Consider the following 27,699-nt stretch of genomic DNA (forward strand, 5'->3'; position numbering starts at 1 on the left):
TAATTCCTGGTTATGTTTCCTCCAAAAATATTCAGACATTTTTTTCCACAACAGACAAAATCCAGATCACTTAAAACATTAGCTATCATACTCAACAGCGCGCGCGGGGGGTGTTACTTGGGAGCAGAGGGCTGAGGAGGAGTTTCCCAAACCCAGCCACACCATTGGCCCCGGGCCCCGAAGTGCTGCATATTTCACGCAGTGTGGAGCGAAGATAGCGTCCAAGCTCAAGAAAGAGAAAGTCAATGAGGCCAGTCACCAGTCAGCTTCAGTGTTAGTGTCCGCAAAGAATGACGAGTACGGTAAGAAGCAAGTTTTAAACGCGTCTGTTTTTATCTTCTTCTCTCGGGCCCGTCCACGCTTTTCTTCAAACCTTTCAAAGTTACCGGCGACTATAAAATATATAAAACCCAGGAGGAGACCGCCTGAAGGAAACTTGCAGGGATGTTCGCTTTTGTCTGTCTTCAAACGGGGCTTGTTTTTGCTGTTAATTATGCAGGCAGGGGTGTCCTGTGGAGCCTGGCCTGCCTTAAGCTGCTCAAACTTTGGCCTACTAAGAAAAACAGCGACTGCATGTAAGCCGTTGCTTAATAGTTTTTCACCAGCCAGTGTTGGCAGGTCACAGCAGCCTGCAGAACAGAGCAGCGAGGAGATAACGACTTTTATGGTTTTAACTCGATAAACTTTGTGATTTAATAAGTTAATTTGTCTCAGACCACTTTTCCAAAGTAATAATACGACACCTTTTCCTTACTGTTAAAATAAACAAAACTAGCGCTTGTATAAAAGGTTAATAAACAATTAACACATTAATGGAATAACTATAGGGATGCGCCCGTTGTAAAATAACAGTTCAAAATAACAGTGTGGCGAATAGTTGTCTACATATATTTTATTTTACCCCCGCCCCGTTTTTTATTTTATTTTATTTTTTACCAAAGAAATAAAGAGTCTTACAAAACTACACTCTGCTCTATAAGAATTATAGCATTTTTTAAATGTATATATTTCTGTAGTTTTTGTCTCCTTTTTGTGAGCTTGCACCTTTAATTCAAGGGTTTTAAGAAAGTTTTGCATTAAGTGCCTTTAGGTTTGTATTTAATAGCTAAAAAGCTGCTCTGCTGGTTTGACTATTGAAGGGCATCCCATTTATTTTTCCTTGAGATGCTTTTACAGTATGCTTTAGGTCATCATCCATTTGCAGCGTCCGATCAATTTTGCAGCACTTGACTGAGTCCAAGGCAAGAGTATAGCCCTGTAAACTTAACAGATCATCCGGCTTCTTCAATCAGTACTTACATCATCAAGAAACACCAGTGATGCAGCTTCACTTGCAACCATACATGTCCATGCCATAATGTTACCGCCACCATGTTCGGCAGATGATGTGGTATGCCACGGATCATGTGCGCTTTTAACTTCTTAGTCATACTTTGGTCTTACCATCATTCTGGTAGAGGGAAATCTTGGTTTAATATAAATACAAGTGCACTTTCGGAAGTTGCTGTGCTTGACAGTTTATCATTTTTGCAGAATGAACCAGATTGTTGAATTTTTTTACTATGTGTCTGATAGATTTATTTCAGTTTACATTCAAGTCCTGTAATAAAAATTCAAGTGAAAAGCTACAAAATGCAAATTCAGCAGTTGCAATCAATGCCAAATATTTTATTAGCTTTATGTGTTACGAAATAACAAGGGAACAACCTCACCTTGTCATGAAATTGCTTATCAGTCAACTGTCCAATTAATTTATAACCTCTGAAAATGGGACGCTGTGCATACAAATGGATATAATTCCTAAATGGGTAATGCGGTAAATTTGTTGGACCCCTTGAATTAAAGCAGAATGTCTGCAGTATAAAAAATGTGGTGCTAATAAATCCATATTCAAAACAATCTTGCTCTGTACCCACGTTACTGAGTTGGTAGATTAGTAGCGTTGTTGTTGTTTTCTATCCTGTTACAGATGTTCCAACATCTTAACTTTGAGACTTTTTTTTTTTTTTTTTTTTTTTTTTTTTTTTGTATTCAATATTTTTATTGCTTTTTGCAACAGCATACAAAGGTTTGTTTTCCCCGTAATATGCTGTAGTAATAGAAACCCTTTCCCCCACCCTCACCTCCCACCCTGCTCTCTACCAAACCTACAACAAACAAAAAAAAAACAATAAAAGGAAAAACAAAACATATAGAATATATATACATTTGTACAATATGTGGTATTTATACAACTTCAAGACATGAACAATAAAAAAAAATAGCTAGCATATACTAAACCATTTTCTCCTCATCCACATTTCTGCAGGAGTTGTCCGATGTTTACTTCTTTTATAAAGTTTTTAAATGGCTTCCAAATTTCATCGAAATATGTTAACTTGTCTTTTAGAAAATACGTTATCCTTTCCATTGCCATACACTGTGCCAAAGAATTTATCCAAGCCCCAATAGCAGGAGGATCTAATTTTTTCCAATTTAATGCAATCATACGTTTTGCCTGTAATATACAATAATCCATAAACACAATTTGATGGGTTCTTAGTTTAAGATTTTTAGAATACACATGTAATAACAACATTTCTACATCTAAAACAATCTTTTTATTCAAAATTTGGTTTATTTTGTTCATCACCTCCTGCCAAAATGCACGGATAATTCTGCATTCCCATATACAGTGAAAAAATGTTCCACGGGCTTCTCCACATTTAAAACATGTATCTGGAATTCTATTATTATATTTGTTCAATTTCACCGGTGTTATATATAATTGCATGATCCAATTGTATTGTAATAACTTTAAGTTACTATTAATCGATAGTTTTTGTGATTTTAAGCAAATTAACTTCCATGTCTCCTCAGAAATATTGATATTTAGGTCCTTTCTCCAAGCTACCAACTTAGAAACTGATGTTTCTAGAGAGGCAGATACAATCCAGTTATAGAATGTTGAAATTAAACCTTTATTACCACCTTTTTTCACCATTAACTCCTCTAACTTACTTAACTGGGGAATGTTGAGAGACTGATTTTGCATGGAAGAAATGAAGCTTCTAATTTGTAAATACTTAAAAAAGTGTTTTTGGGGAATTTGAAATTTAGAAACTAAATCCTCAAATGAAACCATTACTCCATCACAAAAAAGATCACCCACTTTCTTAACACCTTTTTCTGCCCAACCCTGGAACCCTACGTCCAGGTTTCCTGGTACAAATAAGGCATTTCCCCAAATAGGACTAAACTGAGAGAGATTATTCTTAATATTCATCATTTCTTTTATTGTAAACCAAACTTCAATCATATTTTGGACTATAGGATTATTTGTTTCTTTCTTTAACTGTTTTGGCTGTGCAGAGTATAAATACAAATTTAATGGCATTTTAAGAGAATTTGCTTCCATCCCCACCCAAGACGGGGTATTTTGGGATGAAAAATAAAACATTATTGTCCTTAGTTGAATAGCCAGATAGTACCAGTGAAAATTGGGACATTTCAACCCCCCTGAATCAAAGGGAAGATACAACAAAGACAAACGAATGCGGGGATGCTTCTTGTTCCAAATGAACTCTCTAATTAATGATGCTAATTTGGTAAACAATCCAGCAGGAGGAGCCAGTGGGACATTTTGAAACACATACAACAGTTTAGGTAATACATTCATTTTAAGAACACTTATCCTTCCAATAATAGATAGTGGTAAACTTATCCAACGCTCCAAATCTTTAGAAATTTTCTGTAGAATTGTATTATAGTTAATTGCCACCGTATCTTTTAATGAAGGAACTATTTTGATGCCCAGATAAGTGAGTTCAGAATTAACAGTAAAGCCAGATATATTCTGACTTACGTTTTGATTATACCCTTGTTTAAGTAACATTAATGATGATTTTGTTACATTTACTTTATACCCTGAGAAGGCCCCAAACTGATCTATTAAATCCTTTATAGCAGGCACAGAAATTTTTAGTTGCTTTAAAAATAATATGACATCATCAGCAAATAAAGCAATTCTATGCTCCTTTCTACCAATCCTAACACCTTGAATTTGTCCACTGGTTCTAACAGCTATTGCCAGAGGTTCAATAGCTAAAAGGAATAAAAGTGGAGATAAAGGTGAACCCTGCGGGCACCCTCTTTTAATGTCAAATGGTTCAGAAATTATCTCATTTGTCTTAACCTGAGCCACAGACTGACAGTGTAGTAGCTTGATCCAATGGAGAAATAAATTACCAAACCCAAATCTAACAATGACATCAAAGAGATATGACCGTTCGATTCTATCAAAAGCCTTCTAAACTTTGAGACTTTTAACATAAACCTTACTCCTCCCTTCAGTATAAAGATTCAGGCACTGCAAGCCTGAATGATGATGAGGAGTTTACGGATATATTGGAGGAGCGGAGGCGCAATACTGATCTTGGCTATGCCCTGAGGACCTTTAACCCTCAACCGTACAAAGGAGCCCCATCCTGCTCCACTTCTGACCTCAATAAAGCTGTACTGGAGTCCCAGTATCTGCGCTATATTGCCAAAGAGGTGAGTCACTTTATTTATTAAAAAAATATAGCTTTTACTGTTTTGTTGTCAAAATAGTCAGTTTTTCCTCCCCTCCATATTCCCTCTCAGATTGCCTTGGAGACGGGGTCATCCGTGGAGAAGGTGAGACAAGAGGCTCGTGGGATTTTGGAGGAAATGTCTCACAATCTGCAGCTGGGGTTTATCAGGCTGATGGCCTACACTTTCAATAAGGTGTTCAAGAGACTCTTCAGAAGCATCTATGTCAACATGGAAGGACTCAACATGGTCAGGACTCATCAGAAATCAATACAATTTAATCAGTTATTGGCCAGTTTGTTTCAACAGTAGATCTTTAGAGGTCACACAACCATTCTGATAGATTTGCTTTACTATGGTATTTACTACTATTTACTATACAGAGAACCTTAGAAGTTAAAATTTTCTGTCACTGCAGCTGCAGCAAGCCATCCAGGAGAGTCCCGTGATCCTGATGCCCAATCACAGGAGTTATGTGGACTTCTTGATTGTCTCCTTCGTCCTGTTCACCTACGACATCCCAATACCTGTCATAGCTGCAGGAATTCGCAAGTATCTATTTGAATTAAGACAACAAAGTGTTATTTAAATCATACTAATTATACATGAGATTATATCCATTTTGATTGCATCGTAGCATCCAAATATTATTATTATTGTTATTATTGTTTATTTTTTTGTTCCAACTCCTTCTCTTTAAAGCTCTTGCAAGCATGAAGGTTGTTGGAGAGATTCTGCGTCGCTCCGGAGCTTTCTTTATCCGACGAGCAATCGGCTCTGACAAGCTGTACTGGGCGGTGCTTTCGGAATACGTCCGAACAATTGTCAGGGTAAAACAATTACTTTTTAAAAGTATTCCTAAGTGCATCTTTGGCAATCAGCTTCTGTATTTAACAATTAAAAGAAGAAGGCTTCCAACAGCTGAATGTGTTTTCCGTAGACAGGATGTGCTCCTTTGGAGTTTTATGTTGAGGGTTTCAGGAGTCGCACGCTGAAGTCTGTGGTGCCAAAGCTTGGTAAGTGTCCAAATGTACACCTGTTTTGTTTTTGTTGCTGTTCACCGGGATATCAAAGTGTGTGCATCTCATTATTATGGACTTTTATTTTTAAGGTTTAGTTGCTTTAATTTATAGCAGTTAAGCATGATGACCTTTTCTATGGTGGCCCTGGGAGGTCAAATGCACTGCAAGTTAAGAAAACACCAGAAAAAAGAAAAATGCAGCACAAGCAGACAAAATACAACTGAATAAAACAAAACAGAAATGGTGAAAAAACAAACAAACAAACAAAACACAACCCACAACAGAATTTGAATAAAACACAATTGAAGTACGGAAAGAAAAATAAAATTTCACTAAATGCAACAGAAGAGTTTCTGGAGAGACAATAAGGTGACGGACCAAAACATGCAAACAATTACACTTAGACTCACTTAAAAGATTCATTTAATAATGTAGGTGTTTGCTATTAGCTGTTTAATGTTAGCTTGTCACTTCCGCAGCTGGTCCGTCACATTATTGTCTCCCCAAAAACACTTCTGTTGTGTTATGTGAGGTCTTTTTTGTTTTTTAGGGGTTTTTTGTGAGATTTAGCTGTGTTTTTTCTATTTCTGTTGTATTTTCTTACAGGTTTGACCTTAAAGGGCTATTGTACCTTTTGTCATTGTACTTTACTTTTGCACACCAACACTCACAGTTTGGGATATTTCAAGTGTTAAAAGTCAAACAAGTTTACAGTATTTTTAGATCATTTTGTGTAATTTGAATATTCTTTTCAACTTATTTTTATTTCCATATTTTTTTACATATTCACTTATACATGTTTTGAGCATCTTGGTGCCACATCTGCATTTGTCTGCAGGTATGATGGACATGGTGCTGGAGCCATACTTTAAAGGTGAGGTGTTTGACATTACCCTGGTGCCCATTAGTATCAGCTATGACAGAGTAGTGGAGGAGTCATTGCTTGCACTTGAGTTGTTGGGTGTCCCCAAACCCAAAGAAAGCACCACCGTAAGTTTCGTCTCATTGCTGACTTGATAAAATTTCCCATGTAATCTTTGGTCCTGAAAGATATGAAACTACAGGCCTCTTGCCCTCGCTCTTTCCCCCCAGGGACTGTTTAAAGCTAGCAGAGTTCTGCAGGAAGATTATGGCTGCATGCATGTGAACTTTGGCCGCCCCCTGTCTGTTCGACAGCTGTGTGAGGGAAAGATAAATCGGAGCGAGTACAATCTCATACCAAGGTACAGATTTGCTTTTTTTTTTCTGTTTGTGCAAGACATGGTAGCCATGTGTGCCAAAGTCACAATTGGCTGTAGCTAGAAATTGTGAGTACTGAGTATACACCAACCAAAGTGAGTATTAAATAATTTTATAATTGACCATTTATATATTCTGTGAATGTAATCTCTATTAGTGATATATAAGGAGTTCAAATGAAATACATAAAACATTTTTTACAAATGTGTTTTTATTTATTTTTTCTTACTCATAGTGAGTGTAAAATGAACCCAATCAACAAAAGCATAACAAGTGTAATAGTGATACAACTTAAATGAATATTTTTGTTGTTGCAAACCTTCAAAACTTCAAGAAATAGCCTGTATGTAACTTTAGAATCCACTTCGTTTTCTGTTCAGAGATCTTCCACAGAGACCAAGTACGGAGATCCAGGACTGTGTGAACTGGCTGGCTCATTTGATTGTGCGAACCCAGGAGGAGGGCGCATTGATCAGTCCTTGGTCTCTGATGGCTTGCCTGTTGCTCCAGGCTCCAATCACAACTTTAACAGAAGAGGGTCTGCAGTGGCATGGGCTCACAGAAAAAACCCTCTGGCTCAGGAAGCTGGTGCTGGACTTCAGGGGTCGTCTGAACTGGCCTGGTGGGTGGGCCAGATGGATTTCAAAGATATCAATTTATTTTAATTATACTGTGTAGAAAGCAGCATCATCAAGCTTAGGGTTAAGAACAATATAGGCCTTTAATGAAGCTTGCTTTCCCTTCAGTGACCAGCAGGTGGCCTTAGCATATTGCATTGCTAGACAACCAGACACTGTTAATGCAGAAGAGTAACTGAGTAGTTTCCTTGCTGTTGCATAGGCTCCTTTTGACCCGGTCCTGTGTGGATCACAAAGATTAGATGAATGCAAGTTGGCACAAGTGTCCAGAATCACTTAGGAGATGTTCAGTGGATTAATGCACTTTAAGTAACTTATCCTAAGAGGTCTCCACTGAACTGTCTCACTTCACAGGTGCCCTGTGTGTGAACATTCACACATGCAGGCACGTGTGCACACTTCAACACACACACACACTCGCATGCATGACTTTCTGAAGGTCATGTGACCCTCATACTTGAAACCCGTTTGCAGCACACACCCCAGACTCAGACGTGATGTCATCCACCGTGGCTCTTCATCACTCCATTGTCCATCATAAAGCGGGCCGTGTCTACCTGGTTCAGGATGGAAACCCTGCGAGCCAAGATCCACTCAGTCCAGAGGAAAAGGTGATGAGGACGGCGGCGGCGGTGCTGATGCTGGTTTCCTACAGGAATCAGGCGTTGCATGTCTTTGTGCGTCCAGGAATACTTGCTACAGCCATCCACATCACAAAAAGCACACAGAAGGGTAAATGTTAGGTGCAGTTGCAGATTCTGAGTCTCACGAATGGACACGTCTTGTTTAACCTTTTTCTGTTCACAGATGAGCTGTTCAGCTTCTTCTGCTTCCTGCGGGACGTCTTCTCCAGTGAATTCATCTTCATCCCTGGCAGGGCATCGCAGGTAACAGCCATGTTTGTCGGGATCACGATTATTCTGTGCATGAACTGGGTAAAAGGCCAAGGTCACTGTAGCCTCTCATTTATCCAATTCTCAGGAAGAGCTAATGAAATAAATTTTGTGCGTATTGTGCTTCAGGTTTTCCTACTATCGTATTCATACACACTTGTGTATGGTTAACAATGAGACAGATTATTATCGTGAGTATATTATTGTTACTCATATTGCATATGTCTGCCCCTCCATCACTTAGGACTTCGACGAGGCATGTTCACTTCTGCAGAAATGTGGAGCAGTCTACATCAGTCAACAGGAAGTGACCGTGTTGGAAACGGGACTGGAAGTGTTATCCTTTCTGCAGAAGCTGCTGCAACCCTTCTTAGAATCATATCAGGTCCTTCTAACTTGAGTATCTCTCTCTGTGATTAAGTGTATTTTGTGGAGAGTGGCTACGGCTCTTGGTTAGATGTTGTAAAGTTGTTTTTCTTATTATGGACCTTCTATTGTATTCTAAGAAATGTCATTAAACATTACCCACTGTTATCAGATAACATTTATAACTAACAATCATAGTTTCTAACGACATGAAGAGACATGCTGTAGTTGCATCTTTTAAACTCGAAAAATTATAAATATTATGATTAAGACATTTTATGACCATAAAGAGTTCAACTTTGTGGGAGCTTATTTGCATTAGCAAAAGTATATCGAAAACTGTTTGTCGTTTAGTAAGACAAATGCAGTTTCGTCTACTTCAATATACATACAAATACATATATTAAGATTATTTTTAGAGAGGGGATGCAGTTCATATCACTGAGTCTGAAACTAAAGACACGAGTCCTACTTACGTGATTTAAAATGGATATTCTAAACATCAGTTTATTTTCGTCTTGTGTCTAATGTTTATAGACTTATAGATTTATAGATGCATAGTACAATATTTAATGACTTCAAAGAATCTCTTGCAACTTCATAGTAACCATCCAAATAATGGTCAAGATGGTTTACAATTAAACTATTAACCATTTGGAAAACATTAACATCTGCTAACATGAAAATTATTTGTAACATTTTTAACTTACTATTGACTAAATTTTAGGCAAAGCATTTATTATTTTTTGACCATAATTTGAATTTATTTCCACATTAATATACCAACGTTTTAGTGATGTTTTTATTTTTTTCCCCTCATGTCCAGCTGATCTTCAGGTACTTGTGTGAAAACGGAGCTCACGTGTTTACGGAGAAGCAGTTCCTACCTGCTGTGCGAAACCTGGCTACAAAACTCATCCTCTCAGGTAAAACTGAGTGTGTGGAATCACCTCTGACCTCTAGAGTTGTCTGCTACCTGGTAACTTGCAGATAACTTACAGTTTTTTGTTTTGTTTTGCAGGTGATCTTCACACCTTTGAAGTCCTCTCTTCTGACACGCAGAAAAATGTTCTTTCTGCACTGCGGAGACTGGAGGCAGTGACAAAGTTGAGGGCGTGAGTAATGAGATTAAACCTACAACCCTGTTTGGTTTTAAGCTCATTTTCTTTGGTGGTTTGAGAAGCTGTCCATAATGCTGATGCCAAAGTTACACATGCACTCTTCTCATCTCAGGTCCCAGCAGAACGAATACAAAGTGAACAAAGCAGCTGTCAGAAGAACTGGTGACATACTCTGTAAGATTATTTGTGATATTCCAGTAAAGATAAAGCTGCTGTTTTGTGTCCGTCTTGAGAATTTTGATCTATTTTTACCTTGCTGTCTTTAAAAATTATCAGATTATTTTACATATACAATTACCGATTAGTTTACAATTGTTTACCACATCAACCTGAGGGATCTTTCTTATTTTTGTTTTTGTTCCTCTTCTCTCACTGTAGCTGGGAAATTCCCCCCTGAGAGCCTCCATGCTATACCTGACGCAAGACTTTAGTGTCAAGTAGAATAAATCCATCTTCAGTATCAGCTCACAGTCCTGCTCCCCCCATCCCCAAACTTGCCTGTCTCTTCACTACTTCTTCTTCCTCATTGTCGTCCCTGTGGTCTCTTTAACAGTTTGACTGTGTAAAGATACAAATACAGTCTGAGCTCACAGGCAAAATACTTGATCCTGGATGCCAGCCAGACTTAATCTACTGAATGTTGGCTACCTCTGTGTCCTTGCTGTCATGCGTTTGAGACCTGAGAGGGCTGAGATGAAGCTAAAAAGCCCTGCAGGATAAATGTTAGTGGCCTATTGCTGATTTAGTTTGATTTTAACCAGAATCAGTAGGTGAATAATAACATACTTTCCATTGCTGATCCTTTTTTTTTTTGTTAAATATATTGCCATGGATGTATTGTTAATGACTGAGATAATGAATAAGAGAGCACTTTAAAATAAACTTGGTTGCCAGTAAGATTTGGTGTAAAAGAATGTAGCAATAAAGCTCTAAAGGCCAAAACAAGCAAAGATGTCAGGTTTTGTTTGATTGAGACATTTATTTTCTTTACATTTCCATAAATGTGAAACAGTTGTAACAAAATGCACCATAGTTTTATTCGTCTTTCCCCACACGTGCTTAAATATAATTTATTTGATTCTGTTGGTACTAATTCCCTTCAACAGTGAGTGAAAACCAGAAGTCAGAGTTCAACCTCCTGCCCTCCCTGCAAACCAATCAACACTCTGCTGTACTTCTAACCCCTCAGCAGTTAGAAAAAGGCCCCTTATGTGCCAATTAGCCACGGGAAAAAGATTATCTGTACACGGGTGGCACGTCGACCTTGATGCGTAAAGCGCTCACGGGGTCTTGACAAAACACCGAGATGTATTCCAGCACTTTGGAATTGAGCTTCTTCTCGCCCTCTTTCGCCCTCAGCCGCTCTTTGTCCCACCTCTCCTTCTCGCCGTTCATCTGTGAGAACAGGTTGATCTGGATGGTGCGGAGCGTGGCCGCCAGGATGTAGAAACCTCCCTGCAGCACATGACAGAAAGCGGCCCCGACGCTCAGCGCTGCGCCCATCATGTTGGGCACCGTCTCGCACACCACGCACATGCCCTCCAAAAAGTGTAGCGTGCCTTTCCTGGCCAGGGGTTCGCTCTGATGGAGGTAGCCTGGGGGTGAGGGGCCCTGCTGGGCATGGTTGACCCAGTACCGTGCGCTGTCAGCGAAGTGCGTGGCGGCTCGGCGCAGCGGGAGCAGGGCCAGGTACAGGTGACAAGCGGCTTTGGTCAGAGCGTGGAAGAGCAGCCGCAGCTCAAGCACGGCGTTGCCTGGAGATAAGAAGGTAACAGGGTCAAGCTGGAGTCTAAATTAACACCGTGGCTAATGTCGAGAACCGCAAACACCGTCTGCCACTGGATTAAAGTCTGCTCACCAGCCCGCTGGGCGGCGGGTATACTGAGCACGCAAAGCGAGCTTTCAGCGACTAAAAGTACCCTGACAACCACCTGACCTAAAGCACAAACCATTCATTCTCTAAATAAAGACTCAAAATTGTTTGTATTGCCCCCTCTCCCCGCCCCGTCATCTCGAAGCAATCAAGTGTGGTTGCCTCATCAAAAGAGTTTAATAAAACAATATTAATTATGTAATATATCTTATTTTTTCATTTAAAACGTACAGAAACCGAAAGTTTTGGTTAGTGACGCGATCTGCAGCACCTGCGCCCATTTTAGCCATTTGTGTTATTTTGGGACACAAACTATTCCCTAATCTGTAGAGTCTCATCTGCTCAGTGCGTCCACCTTTCGAGGGAATACACTCGAAATATGCGCTACAATAGAATCTACAACCACTTTAACATGTTATGTAGAGTGATGCATGGTCTCTTGTGCCGTGCGTTTATAGGTTAGTGGACAGGTGCCATAAACCCCTTAAAAAGTCGTTTTTCCCTTACCGTCTATAAAGCAGAAAATCCAGAGTAGGGCAATACTCGCTGCCAACGAAGTCCACCAATCCATGTAGCCTCCCCCCTGTGCTGACCCCAGCAACGAAAAGCGAGAAAGAAGTGAAAAAGACGAAGTTATGATCTGGCCAAGCCCTGCCCTGCCCTGCCTCTTTTACGCAGCTAATACCCAAACATTAAGTCGTCGCTTTCTCCGCAGGAGAACCGTCAAAGCGCACCTCAGGTGTCAACCGGCGCATTAAGTCCTAGAAGCAAGGCTACAACTCTTGAACCTACTGCACCGTGTAGCGGAAGTTTTTATTGGCTGGAAGACCCTCCTCGGGCGTGAAAGGTGTCGCCTAAAGAGACTTTTCAACCTTTGGGACTTTAAACAAGTTTAGTCTCTTATTTTTTAAATATAAAATGTTATAAGTAAAAATGTTATAAGAATACTTTTCTTCCTGAAGTGCATCTATGCTGATTTTTTTTTTTTTTTTAGTAGTAGTAGTTTTTGTAGTTTTTCCCACCTTTGCCCAAACATCTAAATATGATAGCAGTGATAAAAAATATGATAACCTCCTAACATTAGTTATTCAGCTGATCTCTGCGCACATTAAAGAGGATCCAACAGCCTCTCAGGGGGTTCAAAGCCTACTACGCTTGGGGCATGACTTGTCTAGTCTTGCATAATCTGAGCACAGATGTGGGGGAAATCACTTTCCACAAATACAGTTAATGGAGTGTGGAGTAATGATGTAAACAGCCTATATGCAGTCCAGTGAGTCTGCAGCCTGGGTAACTTAAAACACGGGCAACTAATTGTGTGTGTGTAACATGCTGCATGCTAAATTTCTGGACCGTGTTTGTATATTACTAATGCATCAGAACGCAGAACCTTCGCCACTTACGTACGACGTCTCTGCGCGTGCTCGCCCCAGGCTCGCTTGCGTGTCGGCGTCATGGCAACGGAAACCCTCTTCAGACGGTGGTTCACCTGGAGGAGGTATCTCCTTACTGGCTCTGTACGTAAGTCTGAGCCCAGGGTAAAAGTTAGCAGCCTGCACACTTTTCCAAAATGGTATGTGTTGCACGTGACCTAAAAGCGCGAGGAGTTTTGGTAAATTGGGCAGGTTTCCACACGAACATCTGATCTGACAGTCCTCAAATCAGCACAGGTAAGAAGCAACCACACTGTAATGGAGACGTGGGCTTTTAATGAAATTAAAACAACTTAATTAGCAGGTATGGCGTAAGTGATGATTAAAATCAGTCAGTGTGGTTCTTTGACACTGTCTATCGTTTATCACGACCAGCATGTTGCTGACTCCAGGCTGCTTGTTTTGTCGTGATGTAGAGATGAGCCACATGAAGAAGAAGGGTCCCAGTGGTCTGATCACCGTGCACTCACCTTTTCCTGTCAGGCTGTTAAAATCAGAGGTAATAATAAATAAGAGAGCATCCTCATAAAAGTGGGAGTGTAGTAAAAAGAAAGCTCAAGAGTGGAATGTATATTACACTCAAAAAGGAGCCACACTGGGTGGCTCAATACCACCCCGCTTCCCATAATGTTAAATATACTGCTGTTAATTAAACTTTTAATTAAAGAGCATTAGCAGTGTAAGTGTTTTTGCTCGGCAGCACTGCAGTGGTGATTATGTTCTGTTTAAAATGTGGCTTTTGATGAGCACACTTTTTTCTTGTTAACATGTACACTCTGTGCTGTTTGCACTTCACAGCAGAGAGAGACTGTGACCTTTCACCAACTAATAATTTATCTCCAGTCTTTCTTCTTCTTCTGTATTTGTTCTCCTGCTCTCAGTATATGGTATGTGCACGCAGTGCTACGGAGGGCCTCAAGTGCCAAAATGAATTAAATAAATAATTACATAAATATATATAAATATTAAATTATTAATTACACCTAATTAATTAATTAAAATAGGAAATAATTAGTTAAATATATACATGACTTAAATGTCAATTCATTTAAAAAAAACATTTAATAAATTAGTTATTTCCCATTTTAATTAATTACAAATTTAATTAATGTGTAATTCATGTTTAATTAACCAAATCAGTTAATTCAAAGATGATAGTTTTTTTCTTTTTTTCTTTTTATTATATTAAAATATCTCTGGGATTAAATGTGTAGTTGACGTTTCACTAGTTCGGCCCACTTAAGATTAAAGTGGCCTGTATGTGGCTCACAATGTAAAATGAGTTTGACATGCCTGGCTTTCCTAACTTTGGCTCTTCTTTTTTCTTTTGTGTATCATATCTGAACATACAATCTCAGAGTCTATTTTTAAAATGAATGAAGAGGTTTCAGTTTACTGACAGATACGGCAGCCACTGTTACCCGCACTTAAACAAGGACTAAAGGAGGCGCGGTGCCGGATCAGGTTAAATGCAAAACAAAGAGTCTACCCTATCTACTGCAACAATAAAACCTAACAATGAGCACACATACCTGTGCACTCATGCCAAAACTCCTGTCATAAAATGACCAGAGTGTAAAAATGCATATATAACGTGTTACGTGTTAATGTAACTGCGAGAAGCTGCTCGTGTTTCCGTGTAGTGACGCGATCTGTCACAGCTGGGTGTGGTGGACTCTACCTTCATGTACACGGACATGATCTTCTCTCTATGTGAACTTTGGCTGGATTTCAATAGTTCGGTCTACACAGGACTCTGCAGTCTGTAAACATATTCAAAGTACTGTATGCTGTGAAAACAAGAGATGTACATTACTGTGTAAAATTCTTGAGATACCCCTCTTTTTTAAATTATTTGCTTAGGAAATAGAAATCTTTGGATGATTGCTGCTTTATATTCTGTTCTTTGCCAAGATGATCCCACAATGCTTTAGTAATGTTGCAGTCTGAACTCTGGGCTTTTACTGCATTAGCAGTGTGTTTGGGATCATTGTCATACTGAAAAAAATGAAGCTGACACCAATCAGACGCATTCCAGATGGTATCAAATGGTGGATCAATATCTGGTGGTACTGTGTTTTATAAATTCATCGAATTTCACAAGATCTCCAACTGTAGAGACTCACTGTTGTAGCTTCCTGACCGCTTCTGTAAATACTGATGACAATTTTAACCAAAGTTCTCAAATTTAGATTCATCACTCCATCGGACTTGTTGCGACTGATTTTCAGACCAGTTCTTGTGTAATTAAGCATACCTCAGCTACCTTTCCAGCGAGACCATTTCTGATGAGTCTTCAGTTAACAGTAGATTGGTCAACTGAAAGGCCAGATGTATCTCTCAGGTCTCGTCAGGTCTTTGCCTTTTCTTTTCCTTTGTTGTTTTTTTTGTCCTGTTTCTTAAGAATGTGACTTTCATGTACTTTTGTGTTTTTCTAGGACTGCCACTTTTTCTTTTGTCTTCCCCTTGTCCACTATCCTCAAAAATTTTAAGGACCCACTGCGCACTATGCCGAGATGTCTTCACATAATAGCTCTTTGAGAATCAATTACGTGGTGCAATTATACTATTCGATCTGTTTTATGTCTGTCAAACTGTGTTGTCTTTTGAATTTTCCATAGATTCAACTAAAGAAATGCAAAGAAATGATGTGTTTTTGTAACAAGCTGCTAGTAACAAAGTGCCTAAAGATACAGTTTAAAATTTGTTCTTAGCCATGATGTCCAGTATGTGTATATACAACATTGTTTCAGCCCTTGCATTAGGTGGCTTTTTTTAATGCCAAAATGTAATATGTCAGTGTAAGTACCTTAAAAAAACAGCAACAACCCATCCCTCTGAAAATGGTAAGATACAAGGATAAAAAAAAAATAGTTGTGGCTCAAGAGTTTTGCACATCACTGTAGGTGGAACCATTAATTTATTATTCATACTGTAATTTCAAGCAAACTTTATGCACTGCGAACGGTAACTACAGTGTACAATATACATCTGGTGTTTCAGGAGTGCATTACAGATGTGAAGCACACCACGGAGAGCAAGAAGAGCAGAAGGAGCAGCTCACAGCAGCGTGAAAGGACGGGGAGCACCTGCAGGTCTGTAACACCAGAGAAAAGGAATGAGGTATCCTATGTGCCAGAGTGGGCCACCAAACGGGACTGGCTCTCTTACACCTCCCTCAGACAACTGCAGGTACTGCACTCAGTTGGCTCACATCTTCACAGAAAAGATGGAAAGGATGAATTCCTGAATCTCTTTGTTGCCATTTAGGCAAAGGTGAAGGCTGAGAAGCAGCAAGTGAAGGAAATACTCCAGCCATTACAGGAGACAGAAAATGGGTTTAAGGTAGGGTACTAGTTTTTATTATACTGTAGTCCATCTAATACAAGGACACAGCTTTTTCCCCCCTCACATTTTATTCTTCATTATTAAAAATACCTCCAATATTGATTGAAGTGCGTCTTCATTCAGGAGTTGGAGTTTTTCCTGAGTCAGCGTGATGTTACAGAACTCAGGAGGAGAGAGCTGCTCCACAAACACTGGACTGAGCATGTCTGGTTTCCCATCCAGCAGAGAGTGAAGGCGCACGTGTCCAGCTGCCCAGAGGCCAAGAGGCGCCACAGCCTCTACAATCACTACCTCCACGTCTGTAACTCCAAGGTGGTGCTGAAGCTTAAATTAGTTTTGAAGCTAGGTCAATGACTCCTCATGTTGGTGCTAGAGTTTTTGCGTTGTTGTGGACGACGATGTTTAGGTTTTGTGCTTATTACTGCAAAAACAGATGAGATGAATGTTTAACTTATCTCACTGCCACGTTATCTCTGATCCACAGGGGAATGTCTTTCTCGAGACCTACGATCCACAGGAGTACGATCCTTTACTTCTCAACATCAAAATGCAACAGGTGAACAACCAGGTGACTTCTGTGACTTGAATATTTCCCTTCAGTATGTTTCATAACAACATTAGTGTCTCACGTGTGTGTTACTGCTAATGCATTGATTCCTTTAAGGGGTCATTGGGCCTTCATTTAAATGAAAGACCAACAGGAAAGAGATTCCACTCATCTTTGGGATCAGGTATCTAAATATTTTCCCTTTTTTGTGTTTTTTTTTCTAGCCAATCGAAAATTTAAGACAAAATATTATACAAATGCTTAGTCTTCAGTATTGGCTTAGTTTGATAAAAGGTACTTATTATGCTTTTGTTGTCTGTCATATACTGTTACCATGATGGATGCTCACAATAAACATGGCCAAAGTTTTTACCTGACACTTCATTAGGTACACCTTGCTAATTCTAGGCTGGACCTGCCTTAATTCTTCGTTGCACAGATTCAACATTTCTCAGAGATTTTGGTTCATACTGACATGATGGCATGACACAGTTGCTGCAGATTTCTCAGCTGCGCATCCACCAGATCTCAATGGTTCTGTATTGGACTGAGATCTGGTGACTGTGGAGGCCATTTGAGTACAGTGAACTCATTGTCGTGTTCAGGAAACCTGTTTGAGATGATTTGAGGTTTGTGACATGGAACGTTATCCTGCTGGAGGCTGCCATCAGAGGACGCACAGGGTGCACTGTGGTCATAAAGGGGTAGACATGGTCAACAACAATACTCAGGGAGGCTGTGGTGTTGAAACAGTTTTCAGTTTCAGAGGCTGAAGTATGACATTACACCAGTGGTTCCCAAACTTTTTTTGCTAGGCCCCCCTTTGTTTTACAAGAAAAACTTTGTGTATAAAGAGCTAACATCTCCAAAATTTCAGGAGTAGTTAGTCATTACAAGAAGTGTTTGTGAACTAAAAATCAAGAATGTGGGATGCTGTTTGTCCGTGATTTGGAGAGCCCAGCGCGTGCTCCCAACGCAGGTTAAACAAATTCTGTCGCGGAGACCTACCTTGGCACTTGTGCAGGTGAAGCCAAATGCAAGATATGCTTCATCATATTTTCTAGTATTTGGTTTGGAAGGAAGTTGGTTTAAACATATTTGGCGATGCTTCATCTTCTGCTTTGTATTTGTGTGGGAGCCCCGTCAAAAACCTGCCCATCATGCTAGCAGTGTCCAGCGTTTTTTCTTTTTTTAAATTCAAACCGCACCCCCCCCGCAATGGTTCTGGCCCCCTACTTTGGGAACCTCTGCATTACACCATAAGCACGGCTCATATAAGGATAGATGGATCAGCGCCTTCATGTTATTTACGCAAAAGTCTGATCCTATCCAAATGTCACAGCAGAAATCGAGACTAATCAGATCAGGCAGCGTTTCTTCAATCGTCTGTTGTCCAATTCTGATCAGCTGGTGTGAATTGTAGCTTAGGTTTCCTGTTCTTTGCTGACATGGCACCCAGTGTGGTTTGCTGCTGTAGACCCATCTGCTTCAAGGTTTAAGGTGATATCTGTTCAGAGATGCTCTCAAGTGTTTGAGTTACAGTTGCCTTCCTATCAGCTCAGATCAGTCTGGCCATTCTCCTGACCTCTGACATCAAGGAGGCAATTTCAGCCAGAGAACTGCTGCTCACTGGATATTTTCTTTTTTTCTGAGTATTCTCCGTAAACTAGAGATGGATTTGTGCAGAAATCCCAGTAGATCAACAGTTTCTGAAATATTCACAATGCCCATCTGGCAGCAAACAGCACATTCAAAGTCACTGTGGCCTGGTGTGGTTTGTGGCTCAGCTACAGTGGAGCAGTGGGTTCAGGATATGGTGTCAGGGGAAGGCTGACCAGCACAGCTGATTTCCATTGTATAATCATGCCTTCCCTATTTGAGTAGGATGCTGGGACTTGACAGGGGAGCTGGGTGTACTTGCACTGGAGACAGACAGCTGTAAAGCTGCGAAAAACGGAGTCACTGGAAACTTTGCAAATAAACATTCAACTGCTTGCAAAGCTGCGCACTGTGGGTCCTTTATATCACAGTCACTTAAATCATCTCTCTTTTCCATTCTGACGTTCAGTTTGAACTTCAGCAGGTCATCTTCACCGTGTCTACATATCTAAATGCATTGGCTTGTTAGAATGTGATTGGCTAGATATTGGCTTTAGTAAGCAGCTGAACAAGTGTACCTAATGAAGCCTAGGGTGAGTTTATAAATCAGCACAATAATGACAATTACAGTTATTTTACTTTGCTGCTTTTTTAGTGTAAAATACTTTCAGGTCAAAACCTCTTCAAATGGCAGATTTTCTTTCCATCTTAGGGCATAAACTCCACCCGACAAAAGCTGAACGGCGAACTAAAAGTCATCGACCTCTGGGTGAGTCTGTGAAGTCTCAGGCCAACAAACGTCTACAGGCCTCATCTAAATATCCAGCCTGTGGGTCCATTAAAAGGCCAGTGGTGGTCGAGACTGAGAGAAGCAAGTGTAGCAGGTACTTATATACTGTATTTGTACACCATAGCACCACAGTATTCACACGTGATACTGCTCACTGACAAATCACACTAACAGTTTAAGTTTGAAATGTTTTTCATCCAGGCCTAACACTATACCACTGCACATCAGTGCAACAGCCACATCAGATGGAAGGTGCCACCAGACCAGCTGCTGGTTCTCCAGATGTGGATGTCTGCAGGAACCATCAAGTTAACAGTGACTTTGGCCACTGTGTACATCCAAATAAAAACAAACAAACAAAAAAAACCTACTTCACAATTTTCCTGGACATCATACTCGAAAGACAAACACAGAAAAATATTTTACTGTACATACATTTTATTCATGCCGGTGCCGTTTTCGGGATTTAATGGCGTACGTGCCATGAAACTTCATGCTTACACCATAAGGTTAACCATTGACTTTACATTATACAGCAGTGTGCAGCAGTTGTAATATAAAGATACGTTAGGCAGTGTGTGACTGTCCACACGTGTGTGTAACTGGCTGATATGTTGTTATATTCTTTAATTAGCAGTGCGCTGGAAAAAAAAAGAATTTACAAATCGAAACTGAAATGTAAAAACCCGGTGAAACGTTGAGTCCCGTTTGTTACTTTATATTTCGGAGTGGCGATTAAGAAAATATTGGCAATCATCTCCGTGTTTTGGATCGTTTGAGGTCGCTGAAAAGCTCAGGGTCAGTGGAACAAGCAGGGACAGTAAAATCCCCATTATTGCGTAATGTGCAAGAGCATAAAAAAGGCACTTTAACGGTCCTTCATTACTAGGAAATTAAGTGGTGCGTGTGCCTAATGGAGTATTCAGATGTGTTTTCCTCATTTGGTTGGCTCGTAAAGCTGTAGATCTAGTTTGACGTGAACTTCTCCAGTAGGGACTTCGTGCAGCAGAAGGCGACGGGTTGCTGCTCCTTTGCTCTCCATCTCTTTCTTTATCGTTGCCACGGGAACCTCAACGCGGCCGAGAAAATCTAAAGAGGAAGGAGGACACTTTTATTTAGTAAGATGATTAAAATGAGGAAAAGAAACGCATCTCATCGATTGTGGGATAATATTGAAGTCAGACAAAAAAAAAATTTAAGACAGCTGATTTACTTTAATAGAGGAAAACCAAGACTTTAAGTGTTCCTTTAATTCTGTATAGGCAGGACAAATTAGACAAAAAGCCTAATAATCTACTGTTTTATGCATGAGTGCATGTGCGTGTCCTTTATCCACTGACCATCTGGTGAGAACTGATCTTTCTCGGACACGGTGATGCAGAGGACATCCTGGTAGAGGTCTTTGATGAAAAACTGGCAGTTAAAATTCCACTTTGGGCTCAGAGTGTCGCTGATTGGCCGAGATGTGTAGCACTGAGCTCCCATTGTCAGCTCACAGTAAGGATTACTCTTACCTGAAGAGAAAAGGAGTTAATGGGACTTAATTACAAAGCATGCATTAGCAGTGTCATGTTGCCACGGGGCCTCACCGTTGGGCTTACAGGCCTTGAGCTCCTGGGCTTCAATGACTGTTACCAGCAGCCGGCCGATTCCGCTGGACTTTAGAGAGCGTGCTAAAATAAGCAGAAGACAGTAAGTTATATGACAAAAACGCAGCATCCATTCATAATGAGGATAATGTTTGAACAATACACACATGCATACTTCAAGGTACTTCGCCGTGTACTCGTATGTTTTCAAATAAGAACACTTTGTTAACCCTGGCAGGGGCCTTGCTTTGTTGTAGATTTTTAATATGCAGACTGAAAAATGTCAACTCTGGATCAACTCGGAAGAAAAGGAAGTAAAAATGAAGCACTCCATTCAAGCTCCAGTGTGTGCAAATGAATACTCCAAAATTAAACAGTACGATGCACGGTATAAACGTGACACTGAAGGTGAAAACAGTCCAGGGGTCATAGGGACGAGTCGTAGAGTCTGACGGCCATCAATAGGAATGATTTCCTGAAAACTCGTGAAGGTGACTGGTCTCTGTGCAGTAGCTAAAGTTGGTCACCACCAAACAATCATTTTCAGATCAAGCAGATTCCAGGTCAGATGACACTAAGAAACTGCTTGTCAGCTATTATATCATTCAGCTCAAGACGGCACTACAAGGAAAGTTAACAAGGGAGCAGCGGAGGGTGTAGCTGTGTTTACCTTGGTAAGCCTTCTCTCTCTTTTTCTTCTCCGTCTCTATGAAATGTTCAGATGCCGCTTTGATTTTCTGGACCCACGCTGCCCTAATGGAAGCAGTAAAAATGTGTGAGTGCTTCACGCAGAAACACGGACGTGTGGTTACACAGAACACGAGATTTTTGCACACGTGCCTCTCGTTCAGGGTCTCGGTTTTGAGAGTGTAGACGCGATCGATGTGCGAGACGTGGAACAGCGGCTCGTCGCTGGACGGGTCGGGTGGCATTTTCACCAATACCTCGTTCAGGAAGAGAGGCTGGCGGAGATGAAATGCATATCGGCAAATGCCAAGAGAACGTAAACGATGAGAAAGAATAGTTCATCTGTGCATTTATATATATTTTTATATATATTATATCTGAGATTAGCTTACCGTTTTGTACATCTTGAGCTGTATGTTTGTTTTGGGGCTGAATAACTTGTCAGATCCCGAGGAGGAGAAGGGTTTGGCACTGTGTGTGAGGAGGAGGAAATCATTGAAGAGGAAAGCCCACAGCTCTCTGCTGCTTTTGGTCTTGTACAGCCGACCGCTGTGGAGCAACTTGCGAGGCCCGAGGCAATTAGTGAGTGAGTTGAAGACCAAGTGCTGGGGGAAAAAAAAGTGCAGAGAAAGCGAGGCGTGGCTGAGGAAAGTTGTTCGAACATAAGCAAACTGTCAAGTGTTGTAGTTAAAAATGGAATTTTTGCTGTCCCTGTGTAACAGCTCAAGACTTGTCAGACATGAAATGCTTTGCAGAGGCCATATTTAATATAGCAGCAGGGACTCGAGAGTGGAGATACTCGTGTCTGAGTGTCTTTACCTCTATGGGCCCCTCACACTGCATGTGGCTCTGTATCCATTCAAGCCTGTCTGAGTTTTCCTTTTCCCGAACCCCCTCATTGACCTGAGAGCACAGCTCCTCGGCTCGCTCCAGAGCTTCTCGGAGAGGGCCTCGGTCTGCGTGGCCATCTGGGGTGTGCTCCAAGATCTTACCAAGAAGCACAGCACAGGTAACAAATTAAGAGACATGGAGATGAATATTAAACAAGTGGTAGGCGGGATTCATGTAGTTACATATAAACAGCATTTTTCTGCATACATTTTTGATGAGAAGAGGGTAACGTGTAATCCTCTGCATGGGCTTGAGGAGGAAGCTGGACAGCGGCATTCCTTTACAGCGATAGTTAGTTGCAATCTTCTGCTCAAGGGGAGGCAGACAGAGGCAGAGATATTTTATTGCATCTCACAAAAGCAAGTGTTTTATTTATTTTTCCCCCTCCTCCCTTTCACAATATCCATTATCCAAGGCTCGTACTTTGAGGAAGTCTTTAAAGTCAGGCTGGTTGTGGGTCTTGCTCTGCAGCAGGGCTGCGGCGTTGAGCTGGCAGGAGCAGAAGCGAATGTATGGCTGCATGTGTGCGAGCTCCGACGCCAGCAGGTCTCCTATTAGCTGAACGGGCATGTTCTCTCCTCCTGTCTTTTTACGGACACGCAGGGCTCTGGAGGGGGGTCACAGATGATTAGGACGTGAAACACTATTTCATAACCTCACAAAACATAAATAGATGGCATATCTGATGAGTTCTGCAAGCTTTCAGAGTCTATGGACTTGCAGAAATGAAATAAGTGTCAGTTTTTTTGTGCATTTGCTTTTGATCATTTTCACAGAAAGAGTTCATAAATGTTTATTCTAGCAGAGCAGCAGGTTTAACAGTTTAGATGTCAGGATGGTTCATAACAATGTCACACGTGGGACCTACTTGAGCAATTTGGAGTTGCACATAATCAGTTCCCTCCAGTTAACAAAGATAACTGCCATCTCAGCTTCAGTTAGACGCCCTGACTCAGACATGGGCTTGTAGAAGACCTAAGAGGCAGAAACAAATGCAAACAGGTGAGGAGAGAAAGAAAAATGACAGAAAAGTGTTAATAATGTTCAAATATGCCTAGGTTTCCGTCGGTACCTCTAGCACTAGCTCAAGATCCTCCACATAGGTCTCCTCAGTCTGGATGAGCTCGTGAATGTAACCCTGCCTTTTCCTCTCCTGAGGGGTCATTGTGTCGAGCGTCATCAGGTCAGCACACCCTACAGGAGCACATCCATGCGCATGCAAACACACGTGCAGACATGCATGCACGGACATGCACCGGCATGTGCATGGCAAACACAAGCACAAACACTTTCCTCTCAATCACTGATGTGGTGTGTGAGAAAATACAGCGAGCGTTCAAAAACATGTTAAAATCTCCCTTTATTATCACTTCTATGACGTCTATTTTACATTTAATGCACAGAGTGAGGCACATTGTAGTCGCAGTACATGAACATAAGCGATGCCAACGCTAACAACACTGCTACCGAGAACACTAAGGTAAAGAAAAATAAAGCACCTTTCATGGTGGAGTGCTCACTCCTGGTGATTGCATAGGTGTAAATGGATAAAGTAGCTAATGCTTGAGTGACAGAGCAGTGGAAGACTCAGCTGGTAGTTCAAGTCTTTGAGGTTCAATCTTGGCAAAAGTTGGATGTACAGTTGTGGTCAGGAGTTTACACACACGCATCACGAGCATAAATGTCATGGTAATTTGGGGCTTTTAATAATTAATTCCACAGTGGAATAATTATACAGCATACATGTTTAATAACTTTAAAAAACAAGAACTGATTGCAAATGTTTGACTTGATTTTGGAGCTTCTATAATCCACACAATGTCAAAAATATATGCACAGACTCAAATAAGGTTCTACAATATCTTTTAACTTGACAAGACTGAGGCCTATTAACCTGTCATGATAGTTTCTACTACAACTGGTAGTTTCTCTTTGCCAACATAAAAAGGTTTGACAACACTCATTCGATTGACGGATACTCAGAACAATGGGAAAGTCCAAGGAATTCAGAGAAGATATAAGAAGCAGAATTATAGAGTTACACAAGTTGGGAACTACTTTGCCAATGTCTGGAAGAAAACCCAAACTGTCACCCTCAGGCTACGTCTACACTAGCCCGGATAAATTTGAGAACGGCGTATACATATGAAAACACTCCGCGTCCACACTATCGTTTTCACGCGTTTTCACAGAGTTGTTCATTCACATTGGAATGGCCGAAAACGCTTACGTTCCAGTACTGCGCATGCGTGAAACGCAAGACGATTCAACCTGATTCATTTCTGTCTGCCGAGTTGTTGCTGTGAGTAACACAAAAGTACAAAGTTGCAAAAGCGAGTGAAAATTAAAGAATTTGAAGAAAGCTATCTGGAGCATGTACAAACTGATATAAATCTTTAATAGGGCTGTCAAAATTAAGAGGAAACAAAACAACTGCTGTGTAATGCCCTCCGCTATCTTAGTTTAATTGGTCACATGACTGCATCACATGACTAAAATGTGTCATTGTTTTCGAAACGGCTCCGTTTTCGCTGTTCACACTGCCACGCGAAAACTGCGTTTTCAACTGGAGAGCATTTTCAAAATGCTGCGTTTTCCTTGACCGAAAAGGCCGTCTCAGTGTGGACGGAAGGCCAAAACGGAGAGAAAAAGATGCGTTTTCAAACGAGAATGTATTAGTGTGGACATGGCCTCAGATGTAAGGAAAATTAATTAGAATCTTCAAAAACAAGCCAAAAACCACCAAGGCTCAAACCTGACATGAACTAGAAAATATTGGAATACAGTGTCCATAGGGTGTTTTATGTCAGGGTGTTTTATGTCACCATGGAATGAGAGGGTGCCTACTCAGAAAGAAGTCCCTTGTCCAAAACCGACACCTTTAAGCTTGACTGAAATTTGCAGCTGCTCACATGGACAAGCCAAATTTCACCTGGAGAAAAGTCAGGCAAGACAAAGATTGAGCTATTTGACTACAATGGCAAAAGGTATGTTTGGAGGAATAAAGATGAGGCTTTCAAACCTAAAAACACTGAACCAGTTGTTCAGCATGGCGGTGGTAGCATCACGCTCTGGGGCTGTTTTGATTGTAGTGTTACTGGTACACTGCACAAAGTGAATGCAATGGTGAAGAAGGACTAATCTCCAAATTCTTCAGCTTCAACTCAAATCAGCAGCTAGATGGTTGGACACTTTAGTCTACAGGACAATGATCTCAAACACACATCAGATCTGGTTTTGGAATGAATAATGGCCTTCCCAAAGCCCCGATGTCAACCCAATTGAAAATTTGTGGACTACCCTTGAAAGCCGGGTCTGTTCCAGGAAACCAACCGATTCAAATCAACTCTACCAATCCTGCCAAGAAGAGTGCTCAAATATCCAGCCAGAATTTCACCAGAAGCTTGTTGATGGCTACCAGTGTGGTCAAAGTGTAACTTGCAAAGCGACGTGGATTAGAGAAAATCTAAAATAATTTCAAACCATTTCTTTTTAAGACATTAAAGATGTATGCTGTGCAACCTCAAAGTTACGGCACCATTCTAGCCCATGATAAGTGTATTTAAATGATGAGAACCCTATATGTCAGCAGTGTGGTAGGTGTATCTCTCAGACCACTCTTGATATGCTAATGTTTGCATGTTTTTTGTTTTTCTTATTTTTAATATGTATTTGCTGGTGATATCACAGTTCAGTACAGGATGGGTGTCATTTTAAGTACTTGGAAGCGTCAATAAATGGCAGAGTGCATAAGAATCGAATAATAAAATCACAATCAATTTCATCTCAGTTGCAGTTCAAGCGATGCGTTAGCAAGCAGCAATCAAGGTTACCGGTGATTTAAGCAACAGCGAGTCTTCACATTGGTCCATTTTTAGCAAGGTTTCAATGTTGTTAGTGCAAGAATGAGTGACCCTGTTAGAATACTCTGCATCATACTAATTTATAGCTTTAATTTAGAAAACTAAACTGATGCTTCTTACATATTATTTTCCATACTTTTGTAATCAAACTCTTATTTTCCTTTTATCTGTAGCAAAACTAAGCTTTCCACACTTTTGTATCACGGGGGACAAAAGCTTTGAAAGCTCATGTCTAGCTGCCTCTGCCTCGCTCCCTTGGTTAATTAGTTAAAGAAACAGAAATGGAAACAAGGGAGAGAAGAGAGCGAGGGGGGGAGGGGAGGAAGGGGTGTACGGTGAAATAAATTTACATTTAAAGCTGAGAAGGTAGGAGGCCAAAAACCAAAGAAAAAAAAAAAAAACAGGGTTTGTAACAGAGAAGCACAGAACACCAGAGTCCTAAACGGGTGAGGTGGAAAGTGCGGAGGTGGGCCGTTCTTGCTGGCGGCTGGGCTTCCTGTTGCGACAGGGCAATTCGGGATCGCTCAGACAGAAGGGGTGAAAAAGAGGAAGAGGAGGAGAAGGAGGAAGAAGAGAGAGGAAAGCCAGCGTTACTGTCCTACAGAAGAAAAGGAGGGGGAAAAAACAGATGTAGTGGAGGAATGGAAAGGGAGGGAAGTGAGATGATGAAGAGATGAAGAGATGGAGAGACAGCAGACGTTAATATAGCTTTAATATTAATGCTGGACACTCACATGCAGGCGCATTAATAATGCATTTCTGGAAATGTAAATGTTATTATTCATCGTATCAGCTGCAGACGGCGATTTCTCGCGCTCTTGTTTCGGCAGCGAACCGCCGGCCTTACGTGTGGCGGACGTGCGAGTGACAACGCCTTCGCTGGAACTAGAATTTCAGAGCGTTTTGTGTCTGTGGCTTCGACAAGTTCATCCTAATTAAAGATCTCGTGTGTTCACGCTTGTTAACAGCTGTTGCTGTGAGGAGAACACGCAAGCTGTGCATACTAATTCAGGCGCACACCTCTCATTAAGAAATCGGCCTTTTTAAAATTTCTCAGCAGCTACGTATGAATGAGCAGCGAGCGGGATACGCGTGAGGAAAATTACCGCCTCCCCGTGTGAGCAGCTGCTGCGGTGTTGCATTCATAGAGGGAAAGCGAAGCTGCCGTTTCCAGAAATGTGACCAAAATGATGAAAAATGTGCCAGTTTGAAATCAGATCAACCTTCGCTCTTTATTATTTTCTTGCCC

General features: G+C 40.8%; 4 protein-coding genes across 12 annotated transcripts in view; 2 read left to right on the forward strand and 2 right to left on the reverse strand.

The window, feature by feature from the left end:
• Positions 1 to 129: 129 nt before the first annotated feature.
• gnpat2 (glyceronephosphate O-acyltransferase 2) lies at positions 130 to 10,590 on the forward strand. Its single transcript, XM_003440734.5, has 16 exons — positions 130 to 302; positions 4,333 to 4,533; positions 4,624 to 4,800; positions 4,970 to 5,099; positions 5,254 to 5,381; positions 5,492 to 5,567; positions 6,412 to 6,563; positions 6,666 to 6,796; positions 7,193 to 7,434; positions 7,925 to 8,182; positions 8,258 to 8,337; positions 8,588 to 8,728; positions 9,536 to 9,635; positions 9,731 to 9,824; positions 9,943 to 10,004; positions 10,209 to 10,590. The coding sequence occupies exons 1-16, from the start codon at positions 291 to 293 to the stop codon at positions 10,259 to 10,261; spliced, it is 2,037 nt and encodes a 678-aa protein (XP_003440782.2). The 5' UTR covers positions 130 to 290; the 3' UTR covers positions 10,262 to 10,590.
• On the reverse strand, positions 10,332 to 12,504 carry LOC100703324 (uncharacterized). 2 transcript variants are annotated; one of them, XM_003440733.5, is made up of 2 exons: positions 12,211 to 12,504; positions 10,332 to 11,584 (listed from the first exon to the last, which is right to left on the reverse strand). In XM_003440733.5, exons 1-2 carry the CDS (start codon positions 12,272 to 12,274, stop codon positions 11,067 to 11,069), a joined length of 582 nt encoding a protein of 193 aa, XP_003440781.1. In that variant the 5' UTR covers positions 12,275 to 12,504; the 3' UTR covers positions 10,332 to 11,066. The 2 variants fall into 2 exon arrangements, with proteins under 2 accessions (XP_003440781.1, XP_005449651.1); XM_005449594.4 differs by lacking the exon at positions 12,211 to 12,504 and adding an exon at positions 11,689 to 11,838.
• Positions 12,505 to 13,133: 629 nt separating this feature from the next.
• fam228a (family with sequence similarity 228 member A) lies at positions 13,134 to 20,009 on the forward strand. Of its 3 annotated transcripts, none has more exons than XM_013268793.3 (9): positions 13,134 to 13,373; positions 13,512 to 13,635; positions 16,140 to 16,328; positions 16,407 to 16,481; positions 16,608 to 16,796; positions 16,969 to 17,040; positions 17,149 to 17,215; positions 19,343 to 19,514; positions 19,622 to 20,009. In XM_013268793.3, exons 2-9 carry the CDS (start codon positions 13,513 to 13,515, stop codon positions 19,731 to 19,733), a joined length of 999 nt encoding a protein of 332 aa, XP_013124247.1. In that variant the 5' UTR covers positions 13,134 to 13,373; position 13,512; the 3' UTR covers positions 19,734 to 20,009. The 3 variants fall into 3 exon arrangements, with proteins under 3 accessions (XP_013124247.1, XP_013124246.1, XP_003440779.2); XM_013268792.3 differs by having other exon boundaries at positions 16,969 to 17,052; positions 19,622 to 20,002; XM_003440731.4 differs by having other exon boundaries at positions 13,136 to 13,373; positions 13,553 to 13,635; positions 16,969 to 17,052; positions 19,622 to 20,002.
• The window catches only part of itsn2a (intersectin 2a), a 46,138-nt gene continuing 38,426 nt past the window's right edge, over positions 19,988 to 27,699 (reverse strand). For all 6 annotated transcript variants that reach the window (XM_025899295.1, XM_013268791.3, XM_005449596.3 and 3 more), the window contains 11 exons: positions 23,660 to 23,781; positions 23,456 to 23,562; positions 23,011 to 23,194; positions 22,795 to 22,893; positions 22,516 to 22,683; positions 22,089 to 22,301; positions 21,850 to 21,971; positions 21,680 to 21,762; positions 21,010 to 21,093; positions 20,761 to 20,934; positions 19,988 to 20,509 (listed from right to left, as the gene is read on the reverse strand). In XM_025899295.1, coding sequence (XP_025755080.1) covers positions 20,358 to 20,509; positions 20,761 to 20,934; positions 21,010 to 21,093; positions 21,680 to 21,762; positions 21,850 to 21,971; positions 22,089 to 22,301; positions 22,516 to 22,683; positions 22,795 to 22,893; positions 23,011 to 23,194; positions 23,456 to 23,562; positions 23,660 to 23,781 — 1,508 coding nt within the window. In that variant the 3' untranslated portion in view covers positions 19,988 to 20,357. The remainder of the gene's footprint in view (positions 20,510 to 20,760; positions 20,935 to 21,009; positions 21,094 to 21,679; positions 21,763 to 21,849; positions 21,972 to 22,088; positions 22,302 to 22,515; positions 22,684 to 22,794; positions 22,894 to 23,010; positions 23,195 to 23,455; positions 23,563 to 23,659; positions 23,782 to 27,699) is intronic.

Source organism: Oreochromis niloticus, linkage group LG15, assembly GCF_001858045.2.
Source record: "Oreochromis niloticus isolate F11D_XX linkage group LG15, O_niloticus_UMD_NMBU, whole genome shotgun sequence".
Classification (NCBI taxonomy): domain Eukaryota; kingdom Metazoa; phylum Chordata; class Actinopteri; order Cichliformes; family Cichlidae; genus Oreochromis; species Oreochromis niloticus.